The sequence below is a fragment of the Pollachius pollachius genome, assembly GCF_949987615.1.
Source record: "Pollachius pollachius genome assembly, chromosome: 4".
In the NCBI taxonomy this organism is placed as follows: domain Eukaryota; kingdom Metazoa; phylum Chordata; class Actinopteri; order Gadiformes; family Gadidae; genus Pollachius; species Pollachius pollachius.
In genome coordinates, this window is record NC_136937.1 from 20,298,538 (window position 1) to 20,324,740 (window position 26,203).

At 44.3% G+C, this 26,203-nt stretch overlaps 1 protein-coding gene across 1 annotated transcript in view; it reads right to left on the minus strand.

Annotated features, from left to right (window-relative positions):
* Nucleotides 1–26,203, minus strand: part of LOC307074847 (mediator of RNA polymerase II transcription subunit 13-like) — a 149,821-nt gene that overhangs the window by 47,342 nt on the left and 76,276 nt on the right. The window contains exons 3-4 of the mRNA XM_079735232.1: nt 22,002–22,086; nt 17,153–17,236 (exon numbers count right to left, since the gene is read on the minus strand). Coding sequence (XP_079591358.1) covers nt 17,153–17,236; nt 22,002–22,086 — 169 coding nt within the window. The remainder of the gene's footprint in view (nt 1–17,152; nt 17,237–22,001; nt 22,087–26,203) is intronic.

The following is a 26,203-nucleotide window of genomic DNA, read 5'->3' on the forward strand; positions in this document are numbered from 1 at the left end:
TCTCTAATAATTAGTAATTGGCCGTTCCAGGGATCACCGCGAGGGAGAGCCCCCAGATGTCATGAACCCCCAGCACTCTGCCACCCAAGTGCACTTTAATGTACATTCATTCCCTTGATGTCTAAGCACCACGCTGATGGTAAAGTTTGGAGTGGATGTATTCTATAACTATACTATTATGATTTTATGTGTTCATAATATCACAATAGTAGTTGATGACGTTTCACATACCCCGAACACACTCACAGAGACACACACACACACAATCACTATGTAATGGATGTTGCTATATAAATGCAAGTAATTATAATGGATTATTACGCTTTGATAAAAACAATAAGGCTTTTAAGGTCCCTTTAACAAAATTGACCTCTCCGTCAATGACATCGCCAGATGCCGCTGACTTCAACTCTGGGACATACAGAAACACATGAGAACTATTCCTAGCTTCCTGCTATTGAGAGTGAGCCCTGGTGGCCTGCAGGTGGAGCTGAACGCACCGACCAGACGAAAGAGGCCAGTTCCTCAGCTTTATAAACATTCCTGACACTCCCCAAGAATAACATGGCTCATAACTGCAGCCCCGGCGATGGCTCGAGAAAAAAATAAAAACATCACCACCAACTAGACCAGAGATGGAAAAAACAAGCAACTAGATCCACATGAATGTAGAAACCTGTTTCCCTCACATGTGGGGACAATTATTTGAAGGACACATCAAACACAAACCCGTTTCCTCTCCAAGATTGGTTTCTCCCAAAACACACGCAAGACACACAAGAATGCAAACACTCACACCCATGACCGCGCACACACACACACACACACGCACCGAATAGCCCATCGCTATCGCTGACCTCTTTTAACTTGTATTTTGCTTCAGAGCCAGTGTTTCCATATTTGTACAAAACGACAATGCGTAAGTCAAATATAAAACGCAGTCAGTATTCAATGTCACTGAGTACTTCCATAGTGTCCTCGTGCATCATTACACCATAACACCATATGAGCCACTAAAAATAGCAGCATGGCCTGGCTCTGGGGAAAAGTTGCAATCCAGAGCACCAGGCGAGCCAACCACACACACACACACACGTACATTCACACGGAGACCCACAAATACTCATGCATAAACACACACACACACTGACATAAGGAGACAAAGACACACACACACACATACAAACACATACACTTAAATAAACAGAAACAGACACGCACATACTGTATGCATACATACAGAAACACACAAACAAACATATGCATACACACATACACACACATACAAGCATACACACAGAGATAGATGCACACACAAAAACACACAAACAAGCTGCAATACTTTCCCTTCCCTTTCTCCCCCTCTTCAGAGCATATGTTATCTACTGGTGGCTGTGGTCACCTGCTAACGGTGCAGCGCTGCATCCTGAAGCCTTGCCTTCGGCCATAACCAACAACAAAAACTTAAAACAAAAGTAACGCTGTCCTCATGGTGCTCCAGGACGACCACTTAGGGCTGTGATACGATAGGGGGAACACAGAAACATCTCTTAATGGGGAGGTGAATAGCAGCTCGGAGACGCATGGCCTCTGTCCTTTCAGAAAGGGTATTTTCCTGCACAGTAAGCGTGTCACACTTGGCCCACCTGCATCCTCAGGGATATTTGTGCAGCCTCTGTGTGAGTCTAAGCGACTCTGTACAGATGCATGAGAGTGTGTGTGCATATGTGTGTGTGTTTGAGTGAGCATGTGTGTGTGTGTTTGTGTGTGTGTGTGTGTGTGTGTGTGTTTGAGTGTGTGTGCGTGTGTGTGTGTGTGTGTGTGTGTGTGTGTGTGTGTGTGTGTGTGTGTGTGTGTGTGTGTTTGACTGTGTGTGTGAATGAGAGAGGGCAGTAGGCAGGGATGTGGGGGCTACAGAGAGCACCGGTCTGGTCCGGGTGAGGGAGTATTAATAAATGAAGGGGAGTGATGGTGGAGACGGGCTCCACGGCTGATGGTGCTTGGGGAGGATGGGGGAGAGGGGCGGAGGGGGAGAACAGAGGAGGCAGAGAGAGAGATAGAGACAGAGAGGAGGGAAGAGAGAAAAGGGGAGATGGACAGAGGAGAGAGAGCGATAAAGAGGGGAGGAGATATTGGAGGGAAGGTGGAGGTTGACATGTAGAGAGAAAGGGGAGCGAGAGAGGGAGAGAGAGATAGATGGAAGAGACATGAAAGTAGAACAAAGGAGCGCAGACAGAGAGAGATCATTTATTTATTTATTGTAACTATGTGTTGTTTCGTTTTGTTTGTCAAATACTTCGGCAATAGTGTTTCATCATTCATGCCAATATAGCAATTTACTTGAGAGAGGGAATTGGAGAGAAAGAGAGAGACAAGAACAGAGAGAGAGAGAGAGAGAGGTAGACAGAGTGTGAGAGCGATAGAGGGTGAGAGAGAGTGAGAGGTGGAGAGAGATGGAGTTAGATGGGGATATAGAGAGATAGAGAGAGGGAGAGGGAGAGACAATAGAAAGAGGTAGAGGGAGGCTGGGGGCTATAACAATGTCTCTACACTTGCTGTACACACTGTTGAGATCATAGCTAGCTTTAATGGCCATCGAACGCAATTAATGCTTACAGGGAAATCAATCAGCTAGCAAAAGAATGGCCCATGGCATCATCCATGGCTACTTCTTCAGTCTGTTAACACCAGATCATGTGTATTGGCATGTGAGGCGCCATATGGTCACATGTTATGATATTCATGTGTGTGTTTTTGTGTGTGCCGTATCTGTCGTTGTGTTTGAGACCGTATAAATGCACGCTAAACATTAAACAAAATGCCTGAACATAATCTCCACCTGTCTAAATGTAACATTGTATTATTTTATGAAAGAAAATATAGATAAAATATTAAAGCATTTATAGACAAGCTGTTGCGATGCAGTTTCAGATGCATAAACAGTGTGCGCACATGCATTGCATACAAAGTGTAAACAAGACCGATATGGTGCCAGGGGTAGAAAGCAAACACTCCACTCAGATACAGCGAGCAACATCAAAATATCAACCTATTGATTATGTCTAAACCCTACATCATCAATACACACGAATCAACACATACATTCACAGACGTATCTAAATATTTATATATATATATACACAAAGCTAGTATAATTATTTTCCCCAAATTCGAATTAAAATTACAATTATTAGTATATGGTATGAATAGGATGTTTGCTGTATTTGTGTTTTACTATTTCCAAATTTCCTCATGGTCCAAAATAAAGACATAGTTTGGTTGGGAGATTGTTTCCAGTCTGGTACATAAAAACCAAAATGCACTAGACAAGAGTTATGGAACTCATTCATGAAACAAAACAATTCTTATCAGTATATAAATATATATATATATATATATATATATATATATATATATATATATATATATATATATATATATATATAAATATATTCTTTTAATGTATGTAAGGTTGTTTTGTTGCTAATGTAATTACACAACCCCATTATAGCTCAGTCATATAGCAGGAAAAGGACAACACACAGCAATTCTTAAGACCATGTGCCGCTATTAAGGGAGACATCTTCATCCCCCAGTCTCTCTGCTCTACTGCTGATCTCTCATCTCCCTGTCTCCCCCGACGGTTGTCGGGCCACCACCATGCCTCTCTCTCCCAGTGTCGTCCCTATCTGTCTCGCCCACCTTAAATAATCTGTGTCATCTCATCTTGTGTGTGTGTACTGGCAAGGCAGATTTTTGAAAGCATACGCGCACACAGTTAACACAATGCAAATTAGGAGAGGAAGAGAGAGAGAGAGAGAGGATGCGTGTTTGTATTGAACCGTCAATCCGAGCACTGTGTGTAAACATCCTCTCTGAAGGTCTATATAGGTTCAGGGTTCTTCTTGAGATACACTAAATATACACATGAAGAAACAAAACATTTACCCACAGGCAGGGCAAGCATTCACCTTCACTCTCCCATGTTTGTACACACACACACACACACACACACACACACACACACACACACACGCGCGCACGCGTGTGTGTGTATCTAGAAGTGTGATAAAAAGATGCAAAAATAACACACACCCACACAAACACAGATATACACACATGCTCAAAGAACACACATGCACACACATATGTGTGAAAGAAAGAGGCGTGTATGCCGCCCTGTGAGCACAGCGGTTAGAGGACTGCATCTCCATGTTTTATTCATGGTCCCCCGCAGGTTGGTCGTAGGCAGTGATGCTATCACTGTGTTAGCACTCCAATACTGAGCTCTTCTATGGATTCACAACCAGGAGCTGCAGTAATCACACACACATCACACATTCACACACACACACACACACACACACACACACACACACACACACACACACACACATGCTAGTACGCACACACACTGTGTTTACACATCATTAAAAGGGGACTAAATAAAGTAATTTACAACCGATTCTTTCCCCAAATGAATAGCAGGTGAAGATAAGAGGAAGTGGGGGTGTCTGGTGGAGGGGTCCCCCTGCCAGGTGGAGGACAAGCTGTTTCATCTCACTGGCGGCTCACTGGGCACTCGCCATTTGTGGGCCATAATTGGAAAGAAAGGGGTGTGTGTTTGGTAGGCCACTGATGCGATGTATCACCTCCATTTATATTGATCCATGTGCCTCCCCCTCCCTTCTGTTTGCTCTCTCACTGTCTGTCCCTTTACCATTGACTCACCTCTGCCACCTCTATCAGATTAGCAGCAGTGTGTTAGCAGGGGGATTAGCTGAGGTTATTAACAATGGGAGGGTTGTAATAATACAAATAATTATATTATTAATAATAATGATAATAATAATAATAATAATAATAATAATAATAATAATAATAATAATATAATAATAATAATAATAATAATAATAATAATAATAATAATAACTACATAAGCCATCTGCCTGTAAAATGGGAAATCCTGCATTTCCCATTAATAATACACCTATACAGGTGTATTATAACTAACTACATTCACAGCTTGATGTTGTCTTCATTGATTCCCATTCTACAGTCTCCGCTCAAACTAGCAGTGGTAAGCTAGCATTAGCTTAGCATCTGGCGACTCACAATGCAAGTATCAATCAGCCTTAGCCTCCACTTAAGCAATTAAATCCCATACAAATCACTCATGCACCGTTTTAAACTGGAGGTCTCTTTCAGAGTTGCACTCCATAGAGTCCTGATACACACAGCATCATGCTCATGGGCTTGGCTCCAAGGGAAAGAGTGCACTTTCACCCAAAGATACCTGCGACCATGATGTCTGTTCAGAGACAAAGTCCTTCATGAGGAGGTTAGAGTGGTTGAGGCAGCCTGCCCTGTAGGGAGACGGTGGATTAACCTTCTGACTAGAAGTCACCAGCCCCCTAACCACTAGATCAGACTATGCTGCTGGATCCTATGGGATACTGCTTATTACACCTGAGTAACGCAACAAGTAAATATTCACATAGAAGGAAGCAAGCGGTGCCTTATCCTTTTGATTAAGAAGAAAGAAAGGAAGAAAGAAGAAAGTCTGGACTGTGGGAGTGGGACGCTGACCGTCACCTGTGTCTCTACCGATAGGTTTCCCAGGAGCAGACCAAAACCCATGTTCCCATTCTTTGTACATAATGTGCACAGCATATGTCCCAACATCTTTAAGACCTTGGTCACCTGCACATGTGTCATGTGCCTTCGGAATGGTCGTTAAACAGCCGTTCAGTGGAGCCAGTGCCATTTATTCACTAGTCATTCACTATAACTGGTGAATGACTAGTGAATAAACTGCTACCAACAGGTCGTCAGTCGCTTGCCCATTTCGGCAGTGGCTGATATGTGTCTCAAACCCTCTGGGCCAATCAGCTGCAGCAGATGAGTTCCAGTGTACCCATCAGCCCACCTCCCCCCAGCTGTCTGCTGGCCACCAAAGCCAGCTATTAATTCAGCCATCCAGGAGGCGGTCATCCATTCAAGCCAGTCAGCCAGCCGCCCAAAACCGTTTCCAAATAAGGTGTATTTATTTATTTTTCCCTCCTGTCGCTTCAGCGAAGCACGCTTACCAACCCATCCAGATTTTGTAAATTCTAATATTCCGCCTTGAAACCTCTCGTACAAAGATGAAGAGATTTGAGGCAAGGAGACAAGAGCAGAGGAGAGGGAGAGTAGGTAAAGGAGATGAGTGGTATAATAATATAATATAATGATCTAAACAGATTGCAGTCCACGTATACATATGGTAGTTGTACCATACTTTACGGCGTCCTCATAAGCATGAACCTCCCTTTGATAGGCGGTACCAGACACACAGAGGGACCCCATCAATGTGCAGGTGAAGGAACACTTTTTGTGAGGTACATACAGGAGATGCACTTAACTGTCAAACAGTAACATAGAGTATAAAACCCTTCCCTATACATGCTTCCACTTGTCCACATCCAAGTCTCACTTCTCTCATCTCTCCCCTTAAGGTACGGCCACACCAAACGCGTTACTCGCGTTAGGGGCGTCGAAAATCTGGATTTTTGCATAGGGAACCATTGGTTTAGGCGCATAGACGCGTTACACGCGTTAAAGCGGCGCGTTAGACGCGGCAGACGCACGTAATGACGCACGTAAACGCACCAACGCGCCGAGTTCAAAAAATTGAACTTTAAACGCGAGTAACGCATGACGCTTGCACAGAAGCACATGGCGGACATCTTACTCTTTATTCTGGGTGGAAATAGTAACATAGTTACGCCATTAAAAGTGTTTATGTAAACATTTTTAGCGAGAAATGTGCATTTTACTTGCATAATGTTCGCTCGGTGAATGTGAAGGATGTTTGGTTTGATAGTTATGACGAAGAGGGAACGCTCCATTCACTTGCATGGGCAGCGTCTTTGGTTGCTAAGCAACCTCAACGTCTTTGGTGGACTATTTCTCTGCTGATCAACACTACGAATGCTGGAAACACACCAGAAACACCATGTGAAGTTATTGAACCCGATTATTGTTATTTGTTATTTCACCCGATCTAAGCTCTATCATGCACCCAAACACGGCGGCGTTTGGGTTTCCTACCTCGGACTCCTAAATACAGCGAAGCGATGGTGGCTGCGTTAGGCGCGTTGAACCATTTTTGTGACACAATGATCAAGCGGCAGGTTAGGCGCGTTACACGCGTTATCCAACGCGAGTAACGCGTTTGGTGTAGCCGTACCACTCCCTCTCCGTCTGATGCAACAGCTTACCAACCTAGGAAGCACCTCCACTTCCAGAAGGAGAGCGAAAGAGAGAGAGAAACGGAGAGAAACAAAGCGAGACACAGAGCGAGAGAGAGCAAGAGAGAGAGAGAGAGAGGTATATAGAGCAGTAGCGAGAGAGGTAGAGCGAGAGAGGTAGAGAGCAGTAGAGAGAGAGCAGTAGAGAGAGGTAGAGACAGAGAAGTAACGAGAGGTAGAATGCAATAGATATAGAGAGAGGTAGAGAGAGTTAGAGAGCAGTAGAGAGAGGTAGAGAGGTAGAGGAAGAGAGTGGTAGAGAGCCTTAGCGTGGGTGTGGAGCGTGGGGCCCCTGGTTGGGGGTGTGGGGCCCCTGGGTTTATGGCCCCTGGGTGTGGGGCCTCTGGGAGCCTGGGGCCCCTTGGAGGGTCACACCCCCCTAGGCGCCTCTTGCTGGTAATTGAAGGCCTGCTAAGGGTTTGATTGGGATTCAGACACACAGCGAGAAAAATGAATCAAATGTGGAGCCAGCACAGCCAACTTCACACCTTGCTATGCTTATGTGTTCCACAGATGATTGAATAATGGAGATTAGTATATGCTACATGTGAACCTCCTAAAATGGCGCAATTTGATTGGTTCGCTATCTTGGGATACACACTGCATACACACACACACACGCGCATAAATACACACACGCACGCTGCCGCAGACGTGTCAAGACAAAGGCAACGCAGGACACCGCATACACACACACCGAACACACACATGCACGCCAAGTGGCCTGCAGCTCACACATACACACAGCACACCCGAACGCACACAAACACCTCACGCACATACACAACGCACGAGCACACGCGCAGGTTGAAAGACAAACTCAAACTCACAAACAGTCGACAAACTCTCCCAGGTAAGACGTTCTGTCTATAGACTGTAGAAATTGCGATAAAAGAAGTGAAGATACAATTTCTCACTTCAACAAGAAACGGCACGTCATTCATTTTGTCATAAAAACCATTAAATTCAAACATCGCGCAGACCGGCAGAGCAACAGACCAGTCACGTGATCTTAAAGAGACAGCGTCCCTATAACACAGAACGGAAACATGTCAATAACACATTATGTTGAATTATATCTATAGAGTCCACACAAGACTACACTTTGTTGCTCAAATATAATATTACCCTCCTCCTTGAACCTCCCGAAATGTCTTTATACTTTGTTGCTCAAACCAATATTGCAACTTTTCTTGCGATATTGATATCCCCCCTCCCCCCTGTGGACTGTTTTAGTTGTTTTATTTTTATTATGTTTTGTGTGTATTCTATGTGTGACTATAGGCTGCTGCTGCCTGTCTTGGCCAGGACACTTAAAGAGATGTTTTATCTCAATGATGATTATTATTTTCCACTAACCAATAGTAGTTGCCATGCGTTTTAAAATGTCAATGCACTTTCAGCCCTGAATAGCAGTAAAAAGCTATTTAATAATTGATTTGCATGCATAGTATACTACACTTTCCATTGAACAAATACCCTGGTTACCCATAAATTGACTCATTTTATAATGTAATCAAATGCTCACACATTAGCTGCTTTCAGACACACGTGTAAGTCCTGATATTCTCCTGACGGGCCGTATGTGTGAAAAACATATCCTGACATTCGTACCCTGAAAACCTCCTGAATAATACTACCTCTGAGGTAGAATATTCTCTGTAGGAAATGTAAATTACCTAATATGTGAATGAGGAGTAGAAAGTCTGTATTTCTCACACCACTTCAGTGGGCATGTTGACGATGCTTCTGCATGTCATTGAGTGGCCCCGTAAATGATAATCAGCCTGTTGCCCTTTGTTTGCTGAATGGTAAAAAAATATTTAAATGTTGGCACTGCTTTTAAGAGTCATTTGTGGTGAACGCTAAAAGATAGGTCTTATCATAACCCAAAAAGTACACATCATACAATAAATTACAATAAATGAGTTCACAGCTGAACGTGCATAGAAAATGTTTTTTTTTAATTATCATTACTGACAGTCTGCTGAACACTATAGGGTCCTGTCCTTCCACTCCCTCTTTTCTCAATTAAACACAAAAATCAATTACATTTGTCCAAGTGTTATATTTGAAATGAAGCAAATAAATAAGCTCTCTATCTCCAGTAACGCAGTCGTTCGCGACGCCTTTCTTTTTCGTCGTTTCTTCTATTTTTCTCTAACTCATGCTCCAATCTTTCATCGATCGGCGCTTCGGATTTTGTGGATGCATGAATATATGATGCATCATTTTAGCAACATTTAAGATGATCGCGAAGAGTTCTGCCCATTCTGCCTCCATTTTGTCTATGTCATCAAATCGTAACAAACTACAGTGACAGCGGCCACACTTATCTCTCCTCTTTCGACCTTAGACCCTACGTCATATCCCGCACCTTACAAGCCCACCCCCCTAAACACCCTGTTGATTCTAATGATGTCCAAACGACATCAATATCCGCATATAAAGCATTAAGTGTGAATCACCCTCAGGGTAGAATCTCCTGACATACAAATGCGGCAAAAATGTGTGAAAACGGCTTATAGGCAGAAAATGATTATGCTTGCTTCATAACGTAAGGAGGAAATTATTATGCTTGCTTAATTACGTAATAGGTGAACCAAAATTTTATACTTTGTAACATAATAGGCAAAATGTTATTATATTATGCGATCAGAAATTTGTTACATTATCGACTGAGGTTTCCAGATTATTGCTAAGGGTTTAATTACAACTAGAGGTTGAACGCGTGCAATGCGCACGCGGAAACTCTATTAGAGTATAAAAGCAGTGGGACTTTTAACTATACTTATACCACTGTCTGGGGAAATACTCGATTCTGATTGGCTGCAGGTTTTGCATTAACTCCTGATATATGGAAACCTGCTAAGTAGTTCCTGTCAAATTGTCGGTTCAGCCTTCAAAACAAGAGCTGGTTAATTGTAAAAAATGCATTCAACTGTAATCAGACAACAATGTTATATGCTATAGAGTACCTGTGGTATAAAGGCTGGGACGAATTTCAAATTATAAATATGTACACTTTATGTTGAAAGTATAGACCGTCGCGATTCCCATTGAAACGAATGGCGCAGTGATTCAGTTTTCAAAAGGAGAGCTGGGAAATTGTGAAAAATGAATTAAACTGTAATCAGACAACACGGTTATATGCTATATAACCTAGAGTATCTGTGGTATAAAGGCTGGGATGAATTTCAAATTATAAATATGTACAATGCATAACGTTAGCTCTCTGGCTCATTGCTGAGCGGACTAGAATACCTCCCGTTGCCAAGTCGTAGCTAAGGTCCGTCTTAATTACTTGAGGGGTGAACAACGTTTCCGTTGCATAAGAACCTTACGGGAGGGTAATGGTTGTTCCAGGTATTAGTCAAACCCTCAGGCGTTACCAGGGAAACAAAGTTATGGCTTGTGAACAGCTTTATATTTGGATTGTGAAACGCATGAAAATATAAAAGAACGGTCTTAATTTATTTCCTTTGGCAAGTGACCATGTTAAAAGCGGTATAATGCCCTTCGAGGTGTCTGGACTTCGCGTCGTCCATTAATTCCTGATAATGGACACCTCGTCTGGCATTATCCCTTACATATATCACTCCGCTTTAAAGGTGTTCTAAATAACCGTTAATGTTATTAACTAGCTAGTGTGTTTATCTGTTGCTTGGCAACAGTTCAGTCCCAGTCCAGTTGCGAGTCTATTTTTTTTGGCGGAGCCAAATAAATCATTAAATAAACAAACAAATCATAATCTGTTGTTGCTTATTTCTGTTAACTGTAGAACTGTTGTATAAAAGCAATTTCACACTCGAGGTCATGCTGTTTTACTGAATATCAGCACGGCTGTGATTATCTTCGGCACTCGGCCTACGGCCTCGTATCTAATACCGAATCACAGCCGTGCTGATATTCAGTACAACAGCACTCCCTCTCGTGTGATATTGCTTAAATATGTCTTTCAGCCAATCAGATGACATGATGTCATATCTCTAGTTGTTAGCTATATTTATGTAACTGAATGGGGGGATCATTTCATTACTGAGCTAACGCCAATCTGATTTCTTTGGTGCATGAGGGCAAGTTGTACACTGAACAAGTATGCTTCTGACTAAATATTAATCAGTGTGCTTCTCTCTCTGGCTCTCTCTCTGGCTGTCCATCCATGTCTATCCCTAGAGCAGTACGTTCAATAATTCACAGCGGGACGGGGTCACGGTAGAATGCACAGCAGGGGGCGTGACAAGATACTTAAGACAGAGCTGTCAAACAGAAAGGGAATCAGGTGGTCTACAAAATACTCATGCACACACACAGATACATATCCACACACACACAGCCACACACAAACACAGACACACACACACAGATATAAACACACACACAGACACACACACAAATACAAACACACAAAGATACACACACACACAGATACACAGACACACACACACACATACAGATACATACACACATACACACACATACAAACACACACACACACAGACACATACAGATACAAACACACAAAGATACACACAGACACACACACATACACACACACACAAACACACACACAGATACAAACACGCTTGCTGGGGAGCCTCAGTGATAACGCCCTCATGCACTTTCCACAAGCCTGGGATTATCTCTTCTTACTTGAACTGACATGCATCTCCACGTTTGCTTTGTATGAAAACGAAAAAGAGCGAAATGGCAGTGTGAGGCACTTTACAAGAGCTCATTCCTTCGAGAATTCCCTGCACTGCATGTTAACACCGGGCCAACCCATCTCAAACACATGGACGCACATACACACACACACACACACACATACAAACAGACACAGTGGAGTCAAGGATGGTCAAGTCACAACAACCCATCTTTCTTAACAGGGGTGAGAGGGAGGAAGGGAGGAAGAGAGGAAGAGAGAGGAAGAGCAGAAGAGGAGGGAGAGGGAGAGAGAGAGGAAGGGAGGGAGAGCAACAGAGAGGGAGGGAGAGAGATTGGAAGAGAGAGGGAGAGCAGAGAGGGGGGGGGACACCAGGCCCTTCAAACCCATGTTTCTTTTCCATATATGTTGGATGGAGGGAACAGATCCTTCCCTCTTACTATATCATCCTCCATCTCCTGACTCCTACACACTCCTCCCCTTTTTAAAAGAAAACTGTGAATCCCATAGAAATCCCTTTACCTCAGAGAACTAAAGACAGTGAAGGGGCAGAGGGCAATGTGTCATGGTTTCATAATGAAGGGTTAAGGTTTTTTTGTGCATGTGCATTAAAAAAAAAAGACTTAAATTCTAAAAGTCCATCCTGAAGTCAAACTTCATGACATCACCTCCAGTCTCCTGATGCCAGACCATCTGAGGTTTTGCTGCCTACAAAGGGTCTTGGTCTTGATTCCATTTTATAAAATGTGTTTTGCTCACAAACATGTCAAGCAACAAATGTTTAAGTAGCCATCCCATAATGCAGGTTGCTGGTATGACAGAATTTACAAGTAAACAAGCTGGTCTGAATACCTTTGATTGGTTCTGCTAGGAAGATTTTTGTGGTTGTGAATTGTTTCCAACTGTGTCCTGCGTCAATTCAGTAAGTTGAGTGAAGCGTTTAGGGACTGATTTGTGAGTCGACATCGCATTATGAAATTACAAAAACAACGACTGAGCAAAACCATGAAGAACCAAAATCAAAACAATGAAGTCTGTTGGCTTCATGTAGTCAACATGCACAACACGCTCACACAAGAAGAACCAGAGGGGTATACCATCAACCAAGCTAAAGGCAAAACCGGGCTTATTTGACTTAGCCTCGCTATTTTCAACGAGAGTTGCATTCCATTAACATGACTTAAGAGAATCTCCGCTAAGTAACCATGGCAACTTATCCGACCAAACTAACCTGGTCGGTTGTCAGGCTTACTTCATCTGTGTTTCAGAGAAGTCACATCTGTCGGCAACAAGTGTACCACCAGAAGGTTCCGCCAAGCCTAGTCCCAATTTTGTCATAAATCTACATATATGAAGTACAAACAGTGTATATTTTCACTAAGGGTCTAAGATTAAATGATGCAAATAAAATAATTGAATGAATTGCTGTCTATTGTTATCGTGGATATTTTCTAAAAAACATTTTTATTGAAACCTATGTATTCTATAAAATTTGTGAACCAGCAGTTGGGAGTGGTCTAGCACTTGCCCTGTGGTACGGGAGACCCGAGTTTGCATTTTGAGTATGTCATAGAATTCTTGGCGTTGGCTTATTTTTGTAATACCCTTTATGTCAGAGAAAGTAGGCCTAACAATTGACTTTTTATATTATAAATATGTTTTACAATTTCCCTAGAACCCAAATATTACTTGCAAAAACCCATGGTAAAGTTGATGTTAATATTAATGTTACTGATAGTCCCTGAATATAAATCCATCGTCAATATTCAATTAAATATGTTACGCTTAATACTACTTATGCATTCAACAGGTCTGTGATTTTTTTGCCAGGCAGCCTCCCTGTTTATATTAATGGTTACGGTGTTGCCTTTTTGAGTTATTATACACTTGTACTTCTCATAGACCTCCACAAGCAGCTTCTGTTCGCCGCTGGAAAAGATCCCGCTCTGTCCTTTTAGGACATTTGATCCATAATTCGACATTCACGGTTCTGGGATGGTTATAAACATCTTGTGAGCACGCTGTGGCATCCCGCCCCTTAAACCTCGGCCCGGGCGGGTCCGAGGATCAGTGGTGGACGGCGTATTCCGCCACCACCCACTAACCGGCGACAGAGAGCATCACTTCTCTCCCCCTAATCAGCGAGATAGGGGACACCTGGCCGGAGGAAGGAGAAAGCCCAGGAGCCATTTTAAAAGGCACACCAGGACGGGAGAGGAGACACGAGTGACACGGGGAAACAGCTGGAAACCCCAATGGACTAGAGGCTCTCGGAGACCCTATGTCGAGTACATGTGTTCTCCGTCTGGTTAATAAACACTGTGTGGCTCAAACCCCGACTTCGCAGTGTGATCTATCCTTGACCCCGAGACATCGGGGAGCGGGTACCACATATGGTGGAGAATGCAGGCAACCTGAAGGACCCCACTACAACACCAATCCGGCTGTGGGACCCGGCGCGAGAACCCCGGAGCAGGAGAGAGCCTCCCCGCAGAGGGGCGAGGGGAGCTCGGCAGGCCTACGGGGCCACACGGTTCCCGTCGTCCCCCGGAGAGCTGACGACAGAGGACCAGGAGTCCGAGGGGAACGATCCCTCTCCACCGGGGTCCCCGATCCACACGGGGAGAGGACCCGTCCGGACCGGGTAGCCGGGACCTCCCCCCGACACCCCGGAAACCCTCACAGCGCCAGAGCAACCAATCCCCCGGAGGAGCCGGAGAGTTCCCCCCTCACCGAGTTCTCAGACTTCTTACTGGGGAGGGGGGAAGGCTCGACCCGACCCGGCCAGTTTGCCACTGCCCAGCTCCAAGACAAGGCCCTAAAACATGCCTGGAGCCACGTTTTGGTTCACGCCAGACAGACCCGAGGTTCAGTGAGTCACCTGCCGCACCCACACTTCAGCACAAAGGGGGGACTACTATACAGAGTAGTGGCAGGAGAGGGGGGAGTGAGGGAACAGTTAGTGGTGCCCCGCACGTATGTCAGCAAGGTGCTGTTCATGGTCCACACCCACCTCCTGGGAGCCCATCTGGGCATGGAAAAGACCCGGGAACGGGTCCTTGCGAGATTCTATTGGCCAGGGGTAAAGAGGGATGTCGAGCGTCACTGTCAGGTGTGTCCCGAGTGCCAGAGGGTAGCGCCTCGGGCCACAGTCAGAAACCCCCTTATCCCAAGGCCGATCATAGAAACTCCCTTCGACCGAATAGCACTGGACATTGTGGGGCCCCTTCCCAAGACCAGCCGGGGACACAATACATCCTGGTACTGGTGGACTACGCCACCCGTTACCCCGAGGCTCTACCCCTGCGCGCAGCCACTGCGAAGGCGGTCGCCCGGGAGCTAATGCTACTGTTAGTAGGTTAGCCGGGTAGGGTTAGCAAAGGAGGTGCTAACGGATCAGGGCTCCTGCTTCATGTCCCGCATAATGAAAGAAGTACTCAGACTCCTGCAGGTAAAGCAGCTCTGGACCTCAGTCTACCATCCCCAGACGGATGGCCTGGTGGAGCGGTTCAACAAGACCCTGAAGCAGATGCTCAAAAAGGCCATGGACCTGGACGGTAAGAACTGGGACTGTAGATGATGATGTCATCTATGTACGACGGCGTACCTGGGGTACCAGGTAGGGTCGGGAACCGTTCGGCCACAAGAAGGCAAGGTGGCCGCCATCCGGGACTGGCCCCAACCCCGCACCAAAAAGCTGGTGAAGTCGTTCTTGGGACTAGTCGGGTACTACCAGCGGTTTATACCCGGGTTTGCCACGCTGGCCAGCCCAATGAACGACCTGACCCGGAAAGCCCTGCCGGACCGGATCACCTGGTCCGAGGCAGCCAACCAGGCCTTCGGGACGCTCCGCGAGGCCCTGTGCTCGGAGCCAGTGCTCATAACCCCCGACTTTGCTTTCCCCCTGATAGTGCACACGGACGCTTCGGAGGTGGGGCTGGGGGGAGTCCTTTCCCAGATCTGGGCCGGAGAGAACACCCCGTCACGTACATCAGCCGGAAACTACTACCAAACGAGCGAAACTACTCAACGGTAGAAAAGGAGGCCCTGGCCATCAAGTGGAGCTTGAGAAACTCAGGTATTATCTCCTAGGGAGGGAGTTCACCCTGGTCACCGACCACCCCCCCCCTGAAGTGGATGGCCGGTGCCAAGGACACCAACACCCGGGTGACGCGGTGGTTCTTGGCCCTCCAGGACTTCAGCTTCAAGGTGGATCACCGACCGGGCAGGGAGCACACCAACGCCGACGCCCTGTCACGTCGGGATACCTGCCTGGGCGCATTCACCGTCTACCAGAGGCCTGAGCAAGCGGTGGTGGAGTGTGGCATCCCGCCCCTTAAACCTCGGCCCGGGCGGGTCCGAGGATCAGTGGTGGATGGCGTATACCGCTGCCACCCACTAACCGGCGACAGAGAGCATCACTTCTCTCCCCCCAATCAGCGAGATAGGGGACACCTGGCCGGAGGGAGGAGAAACGAGTGACACGGGGAAACAGCTGGAAACCCCAATGGACTAGAGGCTCTCAGAGACCCTATATCGAGTACATGTGTTCTCCGTCTGGTTAATAAACGCCGTGTGGCTCAAACCCCGACTTCGCAGTGTGATCTATCCTTGACCCCGAGACATCGGGGAGCGGGTACCACAACGCGTAATCCACGATGACGTTAGCCTGGTTTGAACTAACCTGAGCAAGGCGTGGCAGAAGTGGGTTGACGGAAAGGCATTAACCTCAAGTGGAAGTTATCGTTAGTTCTAACTGGGCTTAATCAACTAAGCGCCACCTTCGTTAGCGACTTTGATGGAATACCCCTCTGCTATAGACATGTCTTAAGTACCCATCATTTCTGGTCGCTCCTTTCTTCATGCAGATGAGTCTCTAGTGGGGACGTTCTGCTGTTGTTCTTAACATGACACTCATAATTATCCTCCCACTCCCCAGATCAAATAGAACCAAATCCATCATTATCGCTGCCTTGATATTTTCTTTATTCCTTATCTTTTTATTTTAGGATCTTGAAATGAACTGTGCCAAATTGTAAAAGTAAAACAGCAACAAGTGAACACCCACACACACATACACACAGATTTTAATCCTGCTGTCATGCTCGTGTGTGTGTGTGTGGGGGGGGGTATGTGTGTGTGTGTGTGTGTGTGGGGGGGGGGGGGGGGGGGGGGGGGGGGGTTCAATATTTACCTATTTCCCCCAGGCATTTCGTCCAGGTGATGTGGCTTAAAGAACCACTTCCCAATCCTTACAAAATCTTTTTCCATTAAGCACCTGCAAGAGAAAAAGTGAAGGCAGAAAGTTAAATTATACAACCAAATGACCAAATGGGACTGTATGACCAGACAGGCTGCTGTTAATTTAAACACCAACAACTAGATGCAAATGGTTAGTCTAAACAAAGGAAGGAGTCATTGTTTAATCATTATTACTTTCATCAACCAACTGTCATACTCTCGCAGCACGTCACGAAGAGAGCTTTTTAAACATTGGAAATGGACAAGAAACGCATCATTATTTCTCTCCGTTCCATCGTATGTGTGCTCAATCCACAAGATTGGTAGAACTAAGGATTTCCATAGACTTTGTTTAAATATTTGTAAAATGTTTAACGTCAAGGGAGACGCGTTGATACGAGGTGTTGATACGATCTTTACAAGCAGTGTTACAAGCACACACGTCCTCTGCATGCCCCGCCCATAGAAAGGGCTGCCCCAAAGACTAGTGATGGGTGCTGCAAGGCAGATCCTTTTTAAGCTCTGTTTGCACCCAGTTTTCAACCTTTGAGAATTTCCTCGGCCCCTAGTTCAGCCAAGAGTTTAGAGACTGACTTGTGAGCCTAAACTTTTATAGATAGCTTTGTTGTGTGTGTCTGTGTATCGGAAAAAAATTACAAAGCATGGAATTAAATTAAGAAAATAATTGATAAAATCATGGCTTGTAATCGTATTGGTCGTTTTAATCAAAATTCTAAATAAATACTTTGTTGATTACCCATCTGAGATCTCTTACTCTAATTGATGCGCAAGCATCCCCAAATGATGCGACTTATTCTCTTAAGGGCTGATTATGGTCCCACGTTCACGCAACACAAGGACCCCGCAGACGCTTCGACGCAGTCGTGAACCTGTTTTGGTTCTGCGTCGGGTTTTAGTGAGCGGACTATTCATAGCCCTTGCTGCTGCGTCGCCTCGATGGAAGGTTACAATTTTTGGGAGGCGCACGTCAGGCCCTTGCGGTGGACGCAAGGAGGGTCCACAAGGACGTGACGGGTCCGTAACCCTCTTGCGTTGCGTGAACGTGGGATCATAATCAGCCCTTTACTCGGAAACTAAGCTCATCGTGAAACAGATTTTTCCAATTATATGTATAACACATAATACCCTTTGCATGAATTTTATATGAGTGTGCTGTAGTAAAACTCCCCAGTGACTCCTCTCACCTTGGTTGGGGGAGAGAGGGGGGAGATATACATTAGCATTTTGTAACCCCCTCCCCACATACACTCTCCTCCTTCCCTCAGTAACGGTGCCGAAGCCCAGATATGGCGCCCACTGGCCTCATTATATCCTGCTCTCCTATTCAGCGTTGGCTCCCCACCCAGACACTGTATCTTGTGTCTCTATCGCCCCTTCACTTCCCCTGAACAGCGTCTGCATCTCCTCTTCTATCAGAGCCCATTCTTCAGTTCATAGGCGGTCACCGGTGTCCAATAGGAGGAGAACCATGCAGTATATACACACTGCAGGCATGTTTTGAGGTTACGTTATTTATCTGTCAAAAGGGATTCACTGATGAGCACAACACTCATATAATGAGAACAACATCATCGGCTTGTTTACGGGGCAGGCCTCCACATGTTTTCTTTCCTGTTTATCAATATATATATATACATATGTATATAAACGATGTACCTGTAATCAAGTCATTAAACATAGTAAGGGACCTCTTACTCCAGACATCATACTACACGGAGCAAATGAAAGCTTACAGAAGCCGTTTTGAGCTTCTGACATCCTCGGTTCACAAACGTGGAGGGAAAAACCTAAAGCACTAGCGCTGGTTCTGCCTGAGTCACTCAATGACATTGTATCATTAAACCATGAGGCTTGAACACATGTCTTAACCCTATATTCAGTGTATGTAGATCCAGCTTATGCAAACCTAGTATATGAAGATCCAGTGAATGTATATCCAGTGTATGTAGATCCAGCGTATATCAACCTAGTATATGTAGATCCAGTGTATGTAGATCCAGAGTATGTAAATCCAGTCTATGTATACTAGGGGTGTAACGGTACACGTATTTGTACCGAACCGTCACGGTACAGGCACTTCGGAGCGGTTACAGAGGTGTACCGCGGTACACCATACGCGGTAAATGTGGCGTACATAGCGGGCAACGATCGTCGAATAGTCGAATAGTTGGAGTCACGTAGAATATCAAATAATGAATGTGACTATCGCTATTTATTACACGGTTCTTCTCAATGTTGTTGAACGCTCCGTTGACTTGCATGGGCCTTCACAACTTCCGGTGGTGAAGAGCGTCCTCGGTTGCTAAGCGACGTTAACGTCTTTGGCGGACTATTTCTCTGCTGATCAACACCACGAACAAATAAATTGTAAAAAGACACATCGTGTGAAGTCATATTTTTAACGTGTCTAGTTCACCGTCATGCAGGCTGTGTTCAGTAAAATAAATAAATGAATAAATAAATAAATAAATAAATAAATAAATAAATAGCGATCCGTTTTCAGCGCATGTAGGTCTATTTGCCTAAGCCCACGTTGAAATAATTTTGATGTTGAATGTTGACGGCTCAGTTGTTGAAATAAACAGATTGATTGACAGATCATAAAAGCCTCTCCCTGTGTCATTGTGTGTGCGTGTATCCGAGGTGCGTGCGTGAGTGGGGGGTTCTTGATTGAGCGATTTTCGAATATTATTCGAATACTTTTCAGCGAATATCGAATAGTATTTTTTGCCGGAAATGCACATCCCTAGCACACGCACTTGAAAAGGCACCATACAGGTGTTACTATCACTGTTGCTGTGGGAAAAAAAAAAAACGACACTATTTCAACAACCCCTGTCTGGGAATTCAGAAATGCAAATGCCATAACCAAGTTTATTGGTGTTTTCATTGCTGCTGATCTATGGCCATTCTTCGTTGTTGACAAACAAGCAGTTTTTAAAAAAATTCCCCTCAACTATGAACCGTACCGTACCGTGACTTAAAAACCGAGGTACGTACCGAACCGTGACTTTTGTGTACCGTTACATCCCTAATGTATACCTAGTATATGTAGATCCAGTGAATGTATGTCCAGTGTATGTATATCCAGTGTATGTAGATCCAGTTTATGTGTACCTAGTATATGTAGATCCAGTGAATGTATATCCAGTGTATGTAGATGCAGCGTATATAAACCTAGTATATGTAGATCCAGTGTATGTATATCCAGTGTATGTAGATCCAGTGTATGTAGATCTAATATATGTAGATCCAGTGTATATAGATCCAGTTTATGTAGATCCAGCGTATGTAGATCAAGCGTATATATACCTAGTATATGTAGTTCCAGTGTATGTAGATCCAGCGTATGTATACCTAGTATATGTAGATCCAGTGTATGTATATCCAGTGTATGTTCATCTAGTGAACACTTCCTGCCCTCCATCTCATGTTGGCTTCATTGTGTGACGCTGTCTGCAAACAACCTATCAGCCTCGTCATGACTGCAGTACTCCCTTATTGAGTACAGTGTAGCACGCGGCTTACTGTCAAATCACCGCAGAAGCATCATCTCCTGTCACCAGTCTGACATTAATCCGGCAAATGAAGCATTATCAACTGCTCGCTGATAGTGGTTTTCTTTGTTGCATGAGTTTCTCTTTTGGGAAAGAAATGTGTAAACACGACAACACAATCATAAGCTGGGATGAATGAACTCTTTGATATAAAACTCCACGTGCGCTCCCTCTCTCTCTCTCTCTCTCTCTCTCTCTCTCTCTCTCTCTCTCCCTCTCTCTCACTCTCTGGTACCATTATGGATCTTCAACTGTGAGGAAAGAAAACGATTCTGAGATTGTAGGTTACAGCCAAATAATAATTAAGAGAGAAACATTCAGTCTGACAGAATTAGCTAAATAAACAAAGAAAGGGCATTTGGATGAGAATCATTCTTATCAACAATATTAATACTGATTTCATCAACAGCAACACCACAATGAGCTGACACTGGAGACCACACCTGACCTGTATCAACGGCTGTGCTCAAACAGAGCAAGCACAAAAGAGAGTTTCTTCAAGGTAATGCAAGGTTAATTTGGCCTGCCCCTATGGTGATCACTGGTTCTGCTGTTGAACAGAAGAACCAACCACTAGATACCTGACCTATTGAGATTAAAATGAGATAGACCTGTGCGGACTGTGGAGCCACGGCCATTTCTGGCAAAATAATGTGCTTTTGACAAGTGGCAGGTTTGAGTTTGTGTTTGTGTTTTGTGCTTGTGATTTTAGTCTGTGCTACTTTGTGGGATATTCCTGACGTGATTCCTTTGTGGAATTAGCGGATAGGAAAGGGCGTTGGTATTTTAGGATTATTTTTTATCTCTTTCTTTTACTTTACTGTTGATTCATAGCGTTTCTCTTCTAGGAGACATTTCTAGATCTTCAGACTCAACAACACATAAATCTTAATTTGACACTTTGTTTATTGTTAAAGTATTTAAGACTCTGTTCGGTGCACAGCCTGCCCCCACCGCCAATACTTTAATACACATAGTGGAGCATTAGTGTCCCTATGAAATGCCTGTAGACCATAACTTAAGTATAATGATAATCAAACCAAAAATATGTAAACATAATATATGTATGCATTTCAAATTATATATATTTTTTATAATAATAAATTATGAAAAAAAATGACCAATAAATGTCATAAAATAAACTGCACCAGGATAATGATAATGATGAAGATTACTTTTCATATTACTGCTGATAATAATATTAATAACAACACGTTTTCTTACCTCTCTAGCAGGTTATGAATAGCTTTGAAGAGCAGAGTTCGGCACTCGTAGGACAGTCCGCACTCCCAGAGTCCCTCCTCAGACACTGACAAGACACAAGACAGAGCAGAGAGTCAGCTACCATTCAGAACAAACCACCATACAATAAGATCACCACGCCGACCATAACAGGGCTATTACAAAAGTGGGGTTTCCTTTTGGAGGTACTTCGCCATATTGAGAGGACTCCAGAATCAATGATCCACTTTAGGTGCACAATAGCTCAGGAATGTAAGTTATTGTGTTGGTCCTAATGGTGTTTGGGGTTACGTAATTAATCACAAAATGATTTGTCATTGTGGAGAGACATTGATGTGTGTCAAGACGTGGCGTGTTGGGGGTGTGAGGGGGGTTTGTGTGGGGGCGGTTGGGGGTAGGTGGTTGCTTTTTTATTCCTCTATTCTCCATCATCTTGTGTTTATCATATCACGCCATTTCAAAAATGACTTCTTCTCCGTCTTCTTCCTTTGCACAGGATCGGAAAAAATATCCTTAATCGCCAGAATTACCGCGTAACCATGACAACGCTCACGGTGAGAATACGGCGATCCGGCATTAAATTTCACCACTGTTGGCTCCCCCTCCCCCTCCCCAGGCTCTCTCTTCCTCTGTTCTACTGCCTCTGACATCCCTCCTCCCTCCTCCCTCCTGCTCTCCCTCCGTCACCCCTGCTTCAGGGCTCAGACAGAAAGCTAGTTCCAGCCATCTTTCTGCAGGAGAGCGAGCGAGAGAGAGAGAGAGAGAGAGAGAGAGAGAGAGAGAGTTCTAGCATATCTATCCAGCTCATTAGTTTTCTATGGTTTGCTGTCTCTATCTCCCTCTCTGCATGTATGTCTCTCCCTCTCCCTCTCTCCCTCCCACTCGCTCTCTTGCTCTCTCTCACTCATACTAATGCATCTGGGTTCTTCCCCTCCCCTCTCCAGTGTGCCACACTCTACTCAGCTCACTCCAGTTGACTCCTCCTCTTTCTGTGTCCAGCTGTACAGCAGTCCTAGGGCTCCTCCCTCTCAGACAGAGGACTGTGCCCTGGGTAAGGCGCTTCCTGTCCACCGCCCCGCCACACACACACACACACACACACACACACACACACACACACACACACACACACTTCCACGTCACATGCACAAACACACGCATTCCAACTCACATGGGCACTAACATGCCCACACAAATAGACACACACTCCCAAGCACACACACACACCACACACGCACACGCCACTTCCACCCCAAAAAAATAACCCTCAACAAAAAACGCCACCCTCAGATTGAACTGGTGGATCATGACGAGGGTGCATATGTCGAGCAGAACAGTGTCCTAAGGTCTTCTGAGGTGACATCGCCACTCTCATAAGAGGCAAACCGAAGAGCTTTGAATATTCATGGTTCCTAAAAGCTGGGGAAGAAATGTATAAAATACATGTAGTGGTTCCAAAGACGACACTTGTTTGGAAAAGGTTTAGATTGCACGTTGCAGCTCCTGGTGTTCCCTGTGACTGCTGCCAGCGTCTTGTTAAATCTGAACCTCTGGAATACTGAACTCAGATATTTATAAAACCTGACGCTACCATCACTCACAATGCAGTCGGGTCTACATGCAGTTGCATCAGGGCTTTCAGATTATGAATAAATGAAATGACAAACCGCTGAATAGTCATCTTGACATGAAATTCATGGTTTGATAGAAAATAATATGGATAAAGGTTTGATATGCTTTAATTATAATAATATTTGTTGTATTATTCATGTGTGTGTGTGTTTGTTTGTGTGTGTGTGTAATGTGAATATCCATATACTGTATCTTTAATGCATTGACATTGTTATTTCACTGCTGTCTCCACCAGCGGTTTCTTTAACACAAGCTCCTCAAAGTGCAAACTGCCTTCCTCAGAGACAATACACCATGGCTGAAAGTGGGTCGCCACAACTGCCTTCAGCTATTTTATTTGTCTCCTCCTCCCAACACTCTCCCTCTCTCCCCCTCCCTCTCTCCCTCTCTCTTCTCTCTCTCTCTCTCTCTCTCTCTCTCTCTCTCTCTCTCTCTCTCTCTCTCTCGGTCTCTCCCTATACCAACCTTCTATCGCCTACTACATATCTTTTCCCCCTCCTGAATCCATCGTCCTTCTCTCTCTCTTCCCTCTTTCTTCCGTTCTACTCTCTACTTTATATTGCCTGTTGGGGCACACACAGTGCATCTAACCTCAAGCGAGACAGCTCACACCTGGGTCATAGAGAGCAGGGCTGAAGCTGTAGCCCAAGGAATAAGAAATAAAATAAAGAGTATTTCCACCATGTGAGATCATGGAACACATAAACTAGTTCAAAGTTCACTCTCTCCTGCCCTCTCTCTCTCTCCATTATTTTATTCCCTAGCCAGACAATGGTAATGCTGGCCTCTCACCACAAGAGGGAGCGCCCCCTCACTAGAGCAGGAACAATCACATGCTTGTTCACGCAGACAAGGTTGGGTCAAGGTGTCAGAACATCCCCTTTTGACAACAGAGTTCTCACATCTGTCCTACCTCATCTCTCTCTCTCTCTCTCTCTCTCTCTCTCTCTCTCTCTCTCTCTCTCTCTTTCTCTCTGTCTTTCACTCTCCATATCACTCTCTCTCCTTATAATATAGTAAAGGACAGATACAATGGTAGTTACATCAGCAGAAAATGATATTGGCATAAAAGTTGTATTGGATATGAATTTAATAATTTGTTAAAATAGGATAATGATAAATGAGTTCAGGGATTCATCTATCTTCGATATCTCACAGACTACAACCTTGTACCATGACATTCACTATATGATGTCAATAACAGGTGGTATTCAAATATCTATCTTATCCTTATTGGTCTTTTATTGATTGTGAATGGTTATCCGGTTTGTCTGTCAGTGAGGCTGGCATCACTTCCTAAGTCCATCATGGCCCCAATGGACCTCAGCACTTTATGACATTACGTCACATTTATTAAGCTGACGCTTTTTTCAAAACAACTAAAAATTAGTGCAAATTTCAACCATAAATATACAACCAAGAAATTGCAAGAATCATGTGAGAACATACAATTAATCAAATCAGCAAACTGCTTCAAGTGCTACATTTAACCCACTGCTAGCAGGGTTGCGTTAGGATTAGGGTAAGGGTCCTCATGTTACACATGCGCCATCCATTCACCTTCCAAGTATAGTACCTGAGAGTAGTGGAATCTATTTGCTTTGTACAACAATAAAATAATCCAAAAACAAAAAAATTCTGCAAAACTGTCAACCGCTTGGCGAATAAACCTCACCGTATCTCATGCTTTATGTGTCGGTTCATCCAGAGCAGAGACAGCAAACAGAAATTTTCTCACAGTAGCTTGGTCCATTGCAGTATATTCTATTCATAGCATAGCATATTGGGAACCTTTGTGTTTTACTTTTGATTGAGAGGATAGAGGAATTCGATCTAAACAAATCTAATCAATCGGCTAAATTACAGCTAAGAAGTACTTTTCACTAGAGATGCTCCGATTGATTGGACGACGATAATGAGCGGCCGATATTGGAAAGAAAATGTTGCGAAAATTCTGATCCAAGAACCCCAAAAGCGCTGACCAAAAAAGCCGATCACTTGACATAAATTACTTTTTTTATTTAACATTTTATTGAAAATATAAGAAAATCAAAACACATTGAAGAGCAATGTCTCCTACTAGGCTGTTTAACGTTCAGTGTCGTTTACTGAGAACTTGCATAGCTCAGTATGCGCGCAGGCACATGTAACTACCATAATGACAGCAGTATGCGCGCAGGCACATTTCAGTACTGTAATGACAGCAGTATAAGCGTAGGAACATTTCAGTACCGTATATGACAGTCAAAGGAGCCTTTGATGTTTCAGACATGGGGGATCCAAAGAGAAAAGTGGAACAGAAACTGGTGCTTGCCAACTATTCAGATTATAGTTAAAAGATAATGCTGATAGGAGACTCTCTACTTTCCACACATGTGGTTCCATACCATTTAGTGTGACACTGGGTACGGCATATACTGAAGCTAAGTCAAGACAAAGTCCCCGTCTACACGGAAACGATTTTTTGGTGATAACGCCCAAACACATGCGTTTAGGCCAACCGTCCAAACGGATCCGGCGTTTTCGGTACCCAAACGCACACTACATTGGAA